General features: G+C 55.1%; 1 protein-coding gene across 1 annotated transcript in view; it reads right to left on the bottom strand.

Moving 5' to 3' along the window:
* Window positions 1–8,216, bottom strand: part of CORO2B (coronin 2B) — a 150,050-nt gene extending 141,834 nt beyond the window's left edge. Inside the window, exon 1 of the mRNA XM_008016105.3 lies at window positions 7,458–8,216. Within this exon, the coding sequence (XP_008014296.1) occupies window positions 7,458–7,472 (15 nt within the window). The 5' untranslated portion in view covers window positions 7,473–8,216. The remainder of the gene's footprint in view (window positions 1–7,457) is intronic.
* Window positions 8,217–13,474: the final 5,258 nt, after the last annotated feature.

Below are 13,474 nucleotides of genomic sequence, written 5' to 3'. Positions count from 1 at the left end.
CAGGTCACCCTCCCTATCACCAAGCAGCAGGCAAGGGGAAGGAAAGAGGCCAGAATCTAGAGGTCCGGATGTGGACCAGTTCCATCCTGCCTCACTGGGCCACCTTTTATAGGTGACTTAGCCTCTCTGTGCCTGCGTCCTTATCTGTAAAGCAGGGATGATAACAGTAACCTATACCATGATGTTGCTCTGAGGATTAAATGAGTGGATACTTGTACCATGCTCTCATCAATGCCCGGCATGCAGGAAGCGATCAAGGTCCATGGCTTTTGACTCCTGACGTTTGCCCATTCATCTCTGGCCTGTTGCTCCCTCCTCAGCTCCCCTCCTTTCACCCGCTACCTCCCACTTATCCTTCATGACTCAACTTAAAGTCACTTCCTGATCGCTCTGACCAGGTCAGGCCCCCTGCTATTCCCAGAGTTCCCTGTATTGCTCATTTCATAAGCCCCAGGACACTCATTAATTTTCTGTCTTCCTGAGAATAACAGCTAACACTACATGTCAGGCATACGGTAAGTGCCTCACATGGACCAGCTCACTTTATCTTAATAACAATCCTTTTAAGTGCTGCTATTATCAATCCCAATGAATGGATGAGGAAACAGATGTTCAGAGAGGTGAGGCAACTTGCCCAAGAATACACAGAAAGTAAATGACAGACTGCCATGTGTTTGATTTCAAAGCCAGCATTCCTAGCCAGTGGCACCCCAAATCATCAGGGGCTATCTCGAGAAAAGGCTGCTTCTGGTAAGGGCTGCAGGCCTGGACCAGGGACCTGCGTTCTCTGAACCAAGCTAGCCTCATGGAAATGGAGAAGGCGGCTCTGCCTCTGTCATACTTTGTTCTGCCCTGGGCTGAATGCCCTGCCCAAGCAGCCCGATCTGATGTCAAACACCATGCATAGGACACCCTCCTCCCCCAGCACCCTTCCCCAAATTATTTACATGACTCCCAGCTCCAGTAAAGACCACAGGCAAATCTAAGCAGGACACAACCATGGGCATCACCCTCAAGGCAACCAGCATTTGTCCTGTACATCCTCAGTGGCTGGACCACAGACACAACAGACAATAGCCCACTGTGTTGTAGGTGGGGGGCTGGTGGGGAGTGGAAGCAGAGTAGGATCATGCCCCAGGACCAAAGGCCTAGAAGTGAGATGAAAGTGTTCTCTGGAGTCAGACAGCCCAGGTACAAATCCCTGCTCCTCCCTCATTCATTCTACCTGTGACCTTGAGCAGTTCACCTACTCTCACTAAGCCTCACTCTCCTCCTCTGGAAAATGGGATGGATAATAGAATCTACCCCATGGTTGTACCGAGTAAATGCGATCATGCGTGCCCAACGCCTGCTTGATAACTGTCATTATCATGATGATGGTGATTAATCTTCACGGGTTGTGGACCATTATGTGATCAGATTGAAAAGCTTCTGGCTCAAAGCCAGAAGATCTGGGCGTGCATACCGCCTCTGACCCACATTAGCTCTGGGACCGGGGTGTGGTCATCTCTCCACTCAGACACTGTTTATCCATCCCTAAATAGAGGGGACCCTCCCCACCATAAGAAAGCTGATGGGATTCAGGGCAGTAACCCATGGATGTATTCTGTACGAAAGACAGCCTGAGCAAACCTGGGAGCCTCCCATCGCTACATTAATTAATTGGAAGGAGGGTGCCAGCCAGAAACCAATTACAAAATCCCTCCAGGGGCCTCTGCGGGGGCAAAAAGGAGGGGTGAGGAAGGGCGGTGGTGGCTTCTCCCCATTCCCCACCCCCACCCCACTTGTGCCTCCTTAGCAGCTGGTCCCGCACTCCAGGCCCACAAAGGAGAGGTTCATTCTAAACAGCTTCTTTTCATGTGGAAGCCACTGGATTTGCATCTGTCCTTCCCTGGCAGGGCCTGCCCCATGCCAGCTGCTCCAAGCTCCCCAGGCTGCAGGGTGCTTCAGGACCCTGGGCCTGAGCCTGCGGGGCCAAAAGGGGAAGGAATGGGAACCCAATGGGGCTGATCAGGAAAAGAGGGAAAGAGACAGGGCGGGCGCAGAGAGAATTTCCACACATTTTCATCTCCTGGACACAAGATAAGCTCTGTGGTCAGGCATATCCAAATCAGAATCAGGGCTGCCTGGGTGCCAGGAGCTGAGACTCCACCAGCACTGGCCCTGGCGGAGGCTGCGTCTGCTCCAGCTAGTTGGCCTGGGAGAGCAGTGGAAAAACTCACTCCATCCCTGAGCTGCCAGGACTTTGGCCCAGCCAGCGTCCACACTCCCAACCAGCCAAACTCGTGTGTGCCAACCTCACAGGGCTGGCCAGTGTGGGGTGATTCTGGGAGCCCTGGAGAGCCTCACACCCTGCCCAGCTTCCTCTAAGAGCTGCCATAGGTGTCAAGGTGGCAGTGCCTGGGGGGAGGGGAACACAGGGCCTCTGGGCACAGTCAGGAAGAAAGCATCTGACAGTGCTTTTCTGGAGAGTGAGCTTCATTGCCTAGAGGGAGAGACAGTAAGGAAGGAAAGAGCCTGCATTCATTAGGCACTTACAGCATGCAGGCAAGACAAGAGATCTCCCGGCTTGTGCCCACTGGACCTCGAGACTCTGAACTCAGGGCTTTGGCCTTTCCATGTCCTTCTCCTCTAAGGTCCTGGATCCCAGGGACTGTGGCTAATGCCACTGTGTTCCTAATGCCTCACACAGGGTCTGGCCCAGAGTAGGTGCTCAGAGGGTGCTGGCTAAAGGAACGAATGACTCCTAGCCACACACCTCCCAGGATGAGAATACTGGATATCTGGAAGAAGCCCGGGAAGGGAGAGGAGGCATAAAGGGTGTGTGGGCAGAGCAGGCAGAGCTCCTGCCCATCCGCAAGTGGGCTCCCACCCGGGAGCTGGCTCTGTGCTGGTACCCCTGCTTCCTCTTCACCAAGGCTTCCTGAGGTGCTGGCTCTCTCACTTCCTCTCCCAGGGAGACCCAGATAGGAACAAGGTGCTGGGATGTAGAATGCCAGGAGGTTCAGTTATCTCCCAGATACCTAGATTCTGCGTCAGGGAACTGGAGGCAGAGGGGCCTTATAATCCCCCTCGCCATCGGACTGTAGGTATAGCAAGGCTCCCATGGACTTGGCTCCCCTGCCCCACATCCTGTCCCTCCTCCCATGCCCGCAATGCTTTTTCCATCTAGGGCAGAGGGTATCCCACAGAGGGAAATCCAGGCACCAGCAGGACAGGCAGGGGCGATGCAGTGGGGTAACTGGAGTGGGGCCAAAACACCTGTGCCTGCTCAGGCTGCCCCAGGACCCCTTCCAAGGGCAGCCAGGTGGAAAGATCACTGACCACCAGTCAGGAGGATTGACGTGCCAGCCCCTCCAACCTCAAACTTGCTGAATGACTTTGGGCAAGTCACAACGTCACAACTTCTGCTCCCAGGGTCTCAGCTCCCTCATTTCTCAAGGAAAGGGTTGGGGGATGTGCCTGCTCCAAAATTTTATTTTCCTGTGGGTGACTCTGTAGGGGCCCTAGAGACACATGATCTTTGGCAAATGCAGACCTGCTATTACCTGGGCAGGATAACATCATCCTCAGTCCTTTCACATTCAGCAGCAGCCACTGGCTCCTATCAGCAGTCTGTGCCCTGCTGGAGCTGGGGCAGCAGAGAGAAGGTTGCCCACAGAAAGAGGGGCCAAGGTACCGCTGACTGTGCTGCTCACGGACCTACAATCTATCTGCTTAGCAGGGAGGAGCATGTTGGCAACCAAGGTCTTCTCTTTTCCCACACTCCTTCTCCTGAGGCCTTCTGAGGTGCAGCAGGCAATTCTGCTGCTCAGGGCACTTGGTTCCTGGACCACTGACCCCTTGAGCCAGGCTCAGGAAGGTAAAAAGCATTCAGCTCATAGCATCTAACTTAACACGGCACACCTGAAAACAGGGGAGCCTGATCGCTGTAAGCCACCTCCTCCCTTACCTGGAAGACCTACCTCTGGTCACATCACAGCCAGCAGCCAGGAAATCCCTCAAAGGGCCTTTGAGCAGGACAAAGCGGGTTGCAAGGGCCTACACTTCAGCTCACAGGTTTTCTTAGAGCCCATCAACTTGTACTTTACACACAACTCTATTAATGTACTTTGTCCTCTGCTTTTCCAGTTGATAGCAACGTAGAAACAGATATTTAGAACTGGAGAAGCACTGCTAGTTTGGTACATGACTGAGATGGAACACAAAGAGAAAAACTGTACAAAGCAGTTAGAAGAACATGAAGAATAAAATCAGCTGGAGCTACTTGTCTCAGGGAAAGCCTTGGCTCCCTCACCCCGAGCTGCCCTAGGAAGCACGTTGGACTAAGACTGAGAGAAGGCAGCACCTTGACCTCCAGTGCATGCTCAGGGCTCTGCATCAGAGCCTTCCTTCCCTCTGCTCTTTCTTCCCTTTTGCTGGCTTTCTTCTCTTTCTCGTCCCAAAAGAAATTAAGGTAACTTACTAAATTACATACAATCAAATAGACTTTAAAACATAACCAGGAGAAATGTCATGGGGCTAGAAGGTTTCCGGGGCTCTGTGTTCCTAAGGCTAGTTAGGGCAGGAGTCCTTCAGAAACCCACAGGGTATGCCTGCAGCTTCAGCAGCTGTACCTCATGGTTAAGGGGGCAAGGGGATGTATGAAAGAGAGGCAGAAAACGGAAAACAGGCTCACCTCCTCTGTGGAAGTGCTACTGAGGATCTAGCAACTTGCCATCTGGTTTCCTCTTCTCCACTTGCCAGGCCTCTCTGAGCTCAGAGCTCCTGCAGTCCATACCTAACCCTGAACCAGAGGACTCTGCCCTCAGGGGACCTGATACAAGCACTAAGGCATTCGTCCAAGGGGCAGGAAGTTGGGACCCAGCCATGACCCTCTGCCTGGAGAAGCAACAGCAGAGAAGTCTAGAGCCCTAGACACTGCCCTGGGAGCTCACTCTCGAACCCATTCCCTCCCCTACCTACCGCTCCCAGTGTGTCAGCAGCGATCTTACCTCTCACACTCTCTTTAGGGTTCTCCTTCATATCTGTCTTGTAAACGGACCACCCCCCAGATAACAAAGAGTCTCCCAATCTCCATCAGAGGTGACTCTTGCCAGAACTGAAGCTGCACCAAGGTTCAGCAGAAGAGGCCCTAGAGATCATTGGAACCAAGTCTTACATTTGACAGATAGAAAAACAGAGGCCCAAGGATGGAAGTGACTGTCCAAGGTCACACAGCCTGTTGGTGGCTGATTTAGGACTAGGAGCCAGGCCTTCAGACTTTCAGAGCATGGTGGCTTTCCCTGTGATACTGGAGGAGCTACCACCAGCGGGCTTGTAGACAGCAAGATAGTCCCCAGGACCTCTCCTGCACCCCTCCTGCTATCTGTTCCCCACAAGAACACGCCGGTCTGTGAAGGGCCAGCAAGGGGAGAGAAGATAGGGTTAAGGCGGGGATTTTATTTAATCCTCTGAGCTGGCTTAAGCCAAAGCCACATTGGTTAGAGCAGGAGGTGAGCGACATGGAGGGTTTGTTGGGGGCTGGGTATGGGGGTGGAGGAGTGTTGAATAGTCACCGGATACCAAGAAGCTAGGCCTGCCAGCAGGCTTAACAGGTAAGCACCCACTTTCATGGACTCCCTGTCCCATCCCTGCTTCAAGGTTCAGGCCTCCAAGCAGTGCTCCTCTGCCATGGAAGTCCCCCAGTAGCCAGGATGCCCAACAGAGCAGAGCAGTGCAAAGATCACTGGCCATAGATTGAGACAGACTTGAGGACAAACCCCAGCTCTGCAACATACATGCTGTGTGATCTCAGGCAAGTCATTTCACATCTCTGAGCCTCAACTCCTTCCACTGTTAAAGAGAACCGAACACACCTTCCTTGCAGGCCTCCGGGAAAGGAAGGCTGCATGAGTTCACGCACATAAAGAGACACAGGGGAGGCGCCAAGTTAATCCTCAGCGCTATTCTTCAAACCTCACATCCTTTCTCTCCCTAGCCGGGCCCATCCATTACTCCTCTGTCCCAGCCTACTTGCATCTTTGACATTAATAACCTTAATATCCCTCCCAACTGAACAGCATGTGCATCACTTCAAAACCCTAAGCATCCTACCCCCGGTGGGTCACAACAGCCCTGCCAGAAGTAGCCAGAGCTGAGGAAGGCCCTGCACCCTCAAGTTCATCTTCTCGCAGTGCTCCCAAGTCCCAGAACCAGGGCCAATGGCAAAGTTTGGAGTTGGGCCCAAGAATCCGCACAAACATCCAGTCTTGGGGCACACTTGAGGAGGGCATGGGCAGGCCCTGGCTTACCAGAAGGGGCCAAAACCACCCCACCTCCATCACTTGCACCCCAACCCTCCATCTGGCCCCACTGCTCTGACCACAAGTGGGCCTCCAGTCCCACTTTGGCCTCCAGCTCCCCAGTTCTGGGACCCAGCTGGGCAGCTGGAAAAGGTGGAGTCTGGCCCATGAATGGACGGCCAAGCCCAAGGCCACGGCCAGACTGTGAGCTCAGTACCCAGACAGATCTCTCTGAAGAGTGTGGGTTCACACCCTTTATTTTACTGGTTCTTTAACAGCCTGTTACCACCCAGGACCCATATTATCACCCTTACAGCACACAAGAAGAAACTGAGGCCCAAAGTGGACCCCTCCCCGACCAAGGTCATCCAGGGGATTTGGGATAGAGCTGGGGATTGAACTCAGGTCTCCCTGGTCCCTTGACCCTGACACTTTCCACTGCCCCATCATCTTTCCTCTTAACTCTTTCCTCCCTACAACTAGGAAGCCCCTAAAGTCTCTCCAATAAACGTGGGCCCCTATGACAAGGCCCAACAATCGTCCTCCAATATGGGGGCTGCCAAGATGCCCACCTTTGCTTCCCCTGTCACATTCCCTCCCCACATTTTCAAGTCAACCACCTGGACCTGCCCTGTCTCTGGTAGCGGCTCCCGGGACTGGGCAGCGCCTTCGGCACAGAGTGGCTTTGGAGTGGAGCCAGCGCTCCCGGCATGGGCGGCGGAGGCTGGCAGGTGGGGTGGGGTTTCCCCTCCGCTGGCCTTCTCGGGGCGGCAGGCCCATCCCCACACCCACTGCTCAGCACCAGCCCCTGCCAGCGACGCTCCCCGCCGCGCACTCCCCGGAGGGACACCGCCAGCCGCCCAGCCCAGCTCTCTAGGGGTTAAAAATGCAGCATCCCAAACAAGGGTTAAAAATGCAGTCCCGGGGTTGGGCCGGGCGCGGAGGGATGTTGGCCAAACCGCCGGGGCTGCCAGAGCGGCAATCTCCCTCTGGCCTCCGCAGTCTTTGGGGGCCAGAGTGACTCGAGCGGATCCGGCAGCAAGAGAGGCGCGCGCCGCACCTTCCCAGCACCGGCGCCCCCTCCCCACACCCACACCCCCGCGCCCCCCGCTGCCCAGCCCGGGGGCTGCAGGCGCCGGCGGGTCCCGGGCGCGGCGGGCGAGCGGCGCTTACCTTTGTGACAGTCATGCAGAAACTCCGCGGCGGAGCGGGGGCGCGGGCGCGGCGTGCGGGGGTGGCGGCGGCCCGGGGAGGCGGCAGGAAGGGGGTCCGGCAGCTCCCGGCGCGCTCCCCGCGCCCCGCCGGCGGCTCGACCGAGCCTGGGGGCTGCGCTCCGGGCGGGCAGCGCGCAGGGACCGCTCGTTGGCGCTCGCCCGCCGCTCGTCGCTGATGTCAGCCCCGAATGTGCATTTATAATAGATGAGCCTCCTTCGCCGCAGGAAGGAGAGGCAGGAAGAAAGGGAGAGAGGGAGAGGGCCCGGGCTGGGGGGCGGGGGGAGGAAGAGGGGACGGGAACTCGCTACAAAAGAGGAGGCGGAGGGAGGAGGAGGAGGAAGCGCAGCCCGCCTGCGGCCGTGCCCCGCGCCTCCCGCTCGATCGCCGGCCGCCGGGCACCGCCGCTCCCGGAGCCGGGACGGGCGCCCAGGTCCGCGGCCTTAACTCCTTCGGGCCTGCGGACGCCACGCGGCTGGGCGAGGCTGGCTCCCGGCACCTGCCGGCTAGGGGAGCGGGCGGCGCCCCGTGCTCTCCGGTGCCCCGCTGGCCCGGGGACGCTGGTGAAGTCACAGACTGGACGGCCGAGGCACTGCGCGGGCAAAGAAGGCGGTCGGGCTCGCCCCCTGGAGGCTCGCAAAGTCGGCCCGTGGGCCGTGAGTGTGGCGCGGCGGGCTGGGAGGGGCGTGGCAGCCGCAAGCCCGGGAGCCCTGCCCGCACCCCACCTCGCGCTGGCCTGGGGCACAGGGTGGCCAGACGGATTTGTGTAAGCACTCTTTCGAATCTAATTCCCGCCGCGATTACTTGCCCGAAGGCCGCCTTAGTGAGTTTTGCAGAGGAGGAAACTGACGATCAAAGTGGGACGGACGTGGGAAGTGACTTAGACCACAGCACAAGACCTGCCTGCCCGAGTCGTTCCTCCCGCTCTTTCCACTCTGCTGCTAGCTCCCTAAGGGAACCTCTTGTTATAGAAGTTGCCCTGCCCTAGGACCGTCTACACTACCCCTGAATGCCGCTCTTCTCGTGAAGGGACAACACAGGTGCGTCCCGTGTGTTGATCCAATCCTGACTCGGGGCACACTGTGTCCTGGCGCTGCTGTGGGGATTTGAGGGACAGTCACCTGGAGGTGACCTCGCAAGTCTTGAGAAAGGAGTCTCCCTCCCAAGCACCTGGGCAGAACCGGTTTCCGCAGATACAGAACCGAGGAGAGGGTGGAGGGGAGGGGTTAGCAGAGATGGAGGCAGAGGAGTCCTCCAGGCAGGACAGCCTGGCAAGCCCGGAAGTGCTGGTTTCCTGCTCCATGGTAATTACCAGTGCAATTCACCAGGACAGCGATGGCAACGTCATATATGAGCACCTGCTCTGTGGAAAGTGCTGGGGGAACAGAGAGGAGATGGAATGCCTGCCTTCCAGGAGACCAGTGTCTAGATTGGAGCAGTAATAAGAGTAACCAGCCTCCAGGAAGTGCTTTGTGGGTCATCGTGCAATTTTTGTCTTGTTTTGTTTTTTGAGACGGGAGTAGTCTCACTCTGTCGCCCAGGCTGGAGTGCAGTGGTGCAATCTGGACTCACTGCAACCTCCGCCTCCAGGATTCAAGTGATTCTTCTGCCTCAGCCCCTCAAATAGCTGGGACTACAGGCACGCAGCTACCACGCTGGGCTAATTTTTTATTTTTAGTAGAGATGGGGTTTCACCGTATTGGCCAGGTTGGTCTCGAACTCCTGACCTCCTGATCCACCTGCCTCAGCCTCCCAAAGTGCTGGGATTACAGGCATGAGCCACTGCACCTGGGCCTGCCATTTTTGACTACATTTTCTTGGGAACCCTAAATGCAACAGTGTGAGGAAAGAATTACCATCCCCATTTTGCTGATGAGTAAACAGATTTAGAGAAGGGAGGGGACTTGCCCAAGAGGACACAGTGACAGAGCGAGGACTTGAATGAAAGTCTTCAATCAAGCTCAGCATTGTGCTTTGAATCCGTAAACTCCAGGGTCCATTCCTACCTACTGCCTTATTTGAGTTTCACAGGTGTCTTAGGTTATAGGTAGGCAGCTATTCGTTCCCTAGAGGAGTTCCAGGGACTTACTAAATCTCTTGGGTAGCAGATGTGCTGCAGACCTCAGGCATCTCCTCTGTGCCAAACCCTTCCTAAGGCATCTTCCCACGTTGCTTGCCTGCCAGGAATGCTCTCTTATTCTTCTGCACTAACTCAAATGCATCCCACCTCTCACGGCACCACCTCCTTGCCACCTCTCCTGACAACTCCAGCCCAATGGCTCTCCCTGTTGCATTTAGTTCTGAGTGTCTGGTCTCATTTTCATGAGCCTCTGGGCACAGAGGCATGCCTTCTCTCACTGTGTACCCCTGGGCACATAGTAGGAGCTTAGCAAATATTTAATGTCACCGAGAACAAATCAAGCAAAATACACATTTAACCTGCAGCAGAGGAAATTTAAATTGGGCCCACGAAAGCACTTCCCACCAGCGAGCTGTCCAGCACTGGAAGAGTCAGGTTCCCTGTCTCAGCTGTCTTGGGCAGGTTAGCCTCTAGCCAGGAGGATGGAACTCAAGACCTTTACAGGGCCCTTGCAGCCCTAGGACCCCATCAGAAGCCTTTAAAGGGCAACTCAAGGACACCAGTCACCCTGCACCCATGGCTGTGACTTGTCTGTCCACTTTTATATCTTACAGAGATTTCAAATCCCAGATTGTCATCCTGAGCTACCCAGCATGCCTCTTGGCACCTTTCCTACCATCCGCCGTTGCTGTGGGCTCTGGGAATGAGACAAGTACTTAATATCAGCTTGAGCCAAATGTAATTAGGAACATCAATCTGCTGCCCCTAACCCATGTGACGTTCTCCAAAGGCAGAAGGAAAATGTTTCTGATCCCTCCTGTGCTGCTGGCTCACCCCCTCTGTCACATCTCCCCAGGCAGAAGGGAGGTCTAGAAGAGCAAGGGCAAACTCAGACAATGCCACATCCCCTTGTGCCCAGTCATGGTCTCTGTGTGTAGGAGATACTGAGAAATACATGCATTTTATTTTCTTTCTTTCTTTCTTTCTTTCTTTTTTTTTTTTTTTTTTTTTTGTGACGTAGTCTCACTCTGTCACCCAGGCTGGAGTGCAATGGTGTGGTCTTGGCTCACTGCAACCTCTGCCTCTCGGGTTCAGGCGATTCTCCCGCCTCAGCCTCCTGAATAGCTGGGACTACAGGTGCCTGCCACCCTACCTGACTAATTTTTGTATTTTTAGTACAGACAGGGTTTCACTATGTTGGCCAGGCTGGTCTTGAACTCCTGACCTCGTGATCCACCTGCTTCGGCCTCCCAACGTGTTGGGATTACAAGCGTGAGCCACCGCACCCAGCCAATGCATGCATTTTGTATGGTACGATTGTTAACACCACAACATTACTCATCCTGGGTCTCCAGTAACATAGCCCTTAGTTTGGGTTTCCTCCAAAGCAAAGCCTGAGAAAGGTGTTGGATGCAAGTGATTTAACTGGAAGGTGATCACAGGAGTGGAAGAGTGGGGCAGTGGAGGTGGGGAGTAGTGTGGTTGAGAAGGAGCAAAGGTGAATACGCCAGTATAAAGGTGTATTCTCACCGGGCACGTTGGCTCACACCTGTAATCCCAGCACTTTGGGAGGCCAAGGGGGGCAGATCACAAGGTCAGGAGTTTGAGACCAGCCTGGCCAAGATGGTGAAACCCCATCTCTACTAAAAATACAAAAATTAGCCAGGCGCAGTGGTGGGCACCTGTAATCCCAGCTACTCAGGAGGCTGAGGCAGGAGAATTGCTTGAACCCGGGAGGCAGAGGTTGCAGTGAGCCAAGATCGCGCTACTGCACTCCAGCCTGGGTAACAGAGCAAGTATCAGAAAAAAAGAAAAAAAGAAAAATGTATTCTCAGTGTGACTGCAGGAGGCATCCAGGGGAGGGGGGCTCAGTTCCCCTGTGGACAGGATACAGAATTGCCTGTCAGATGAGCGGGGTGTTTACCCACGCTCCTCTTCCCCGTTGTTTGAGGGCTGCCCCAAGGGCATTACCTCCTTGCACTTCAGGCCTGTGCTTTTGGGAGGGCAGAGCAGGCCTCTCAGCTTCAGAGAATGTCCTGGGGCAGAAAGTGAAAAATCCCTGGTTCTTGTGGAGGTGGGATGCTGTCAGCTCAAGTCTGGGCTTTCTCAGATGTGCTAAGCTGCAGGTGAGATTAGAAGTGGGGTAGCCTGAGGGGATACAGTACACATTGTGGGGTAAATAAGAGTTTGCTGTATTAGTTCTGGTCTCTTCTAGACACTCTCATGCCTCGATGCTTTAGGCCATGGTCTTTCCTGGGCCTCTGGGGCCCTAGCCCTCTTTCTCAGCATGGCAAACTCCTATTCATCTTTCAATGTCCAGCTCAAGTGTCAGCTCTGCATGTAGCTCTCCTGGTGCTGTATCCATGGTGGCCTGATTCACCCTGTATTATAATCATAATGAAATCTATTTGCTCCTATCTCTTTATGGGCTCTAACCATGTGTTTGCTCTCTTTTTTAAAATCACAAGGCTGACACATGGGAGATGCTGGATAACTGCCTTGCTGATCAATAGGGCTGTGATGGGCACTTTTATCTTCAACCTTAATAACCTCCTATTCAAGTCCAGGTCCCTATAGCAAGGAATGAGGGCCTCTCGGTGTGAGGCTCTGCCCTGCCTAGTGTGCTTCTTTGCCCAGCATCTGCCCAGGCCCTGTACCGAGTGCTACTCTACAGAGTGAGGAGGGCTTGGGCCTTGCCCCCAAGAAGCTTGCAGTCTCTTAGAATTACCTGCAGCTGTGGGCACCCATCCCAGACCATGGGTGAGTGGGTGCTGCATTGTGGCAGAGGCCACAGGGAGATTCCCAAAGCTGTAGAGCCCCTAAGAGGGAGATGCTTCTCCAGCCCTTGCTGCCTGCCTTGCTCATGCCACCCCAGGCGGCGTGCCCACATGCTGGCCGCCTCGGCTCCTCAGACTTCCAAGCCCCTGCAGCTCTCAAGTTCCCTCCCTCCTCTCTGTCTGCACGGTGACTGCCCTAGCTCAGCATTTTCCCTTGCTGGGCCATTCGGACTTGCCCTGTTGCCTGCCCTCTTGTGCAACTCAGTCCGTTCTCCCCCAGCAGCTCTTGCACACACAGATCTGGCTGCTTGAACCCCATCAGGGGCTCCCTGCTGTCCTCAGGATGAAGTCCAACAGGGTCCTCCAAGACCTGCCCCCACCCCCTGCATCTCCAGGCTTCCCGTCTCACCATAACCTGGCCCTTCTCTCCCCCTCAGCACCTAGCTGACTCTTCTTCAGTCTTTCCTTAGGTGTTACCTCCTCCAGGAAACCTTCCTAGACAGCAACTGGAATGGTCTAGCTGCACAGCCTCTGTGTCCCCGGCTTGAGGACGGGGACTGGCTCTTTCACTTAGTAATTCCAGCACATAGTGCTGTGCTCTGTCAGCTTCGGGTCTCTCCTCTGTATGTGGGTTTTCCATTTCTCCCTTTCTGTCTGTTTTGTCCCCCAGCCGCTGTCCCCCACCACATGCCTCAGCTCCCACCCTGCCCTGCTTCTCTGCTGCATTCACCTTTCCATGCTTTGCACCTCCCTGGCCATGTCTTCCCCACACTTCCTCAGGGATGCCTGTTTCCCCTTACTGCCCTCTGCCCACCGCAACCTCTCCCTGCTCTCCGGCATGGCAGAGGCGCACCTCTCTGCTGCCCTCCCCTTGACCTTCATGGTTTTTCTCTTCCTCCTGTCTCTCCTCCAGCTCTGCCCCCACCAGATCTGCTTATTTCCACCCTCCTGCCCTTCTCACCTCTCTGTGCGTTTGTCTCCATCTCCCTGTCTCTGTGGATGTCTCTCTCTCCTCTTTGTCCCACTCTTAGTCTCTTTTTCTCTTTGCCTCTCTTGCCCTTTCTCCATGGCCTCTGTACAATGCACATATGCTGACTTTGGCATGGGGGATGCTGGGATGG

The sequence above is a fragment of the Chlorocebus sabaeus genome, chromosome 26 (genome assembly GCF_047675955.1).
Source record: "Chlorocebus sabaeus isolate Y175 chromosome 26, mChlSab1.0.hap1, whole genome shotgun sequence".
Lineage (NCBI taxonomy): Eukaryota > Metazoa > Chordata > Mammalia > Primates > Cercopithecidae > Chlorocebus > Chlorocebus sabaeus.
Note: the sequence above shows the minus strand (reverse complement) of the source record. Positions and strands in the feature narration are given on the sequence as shown.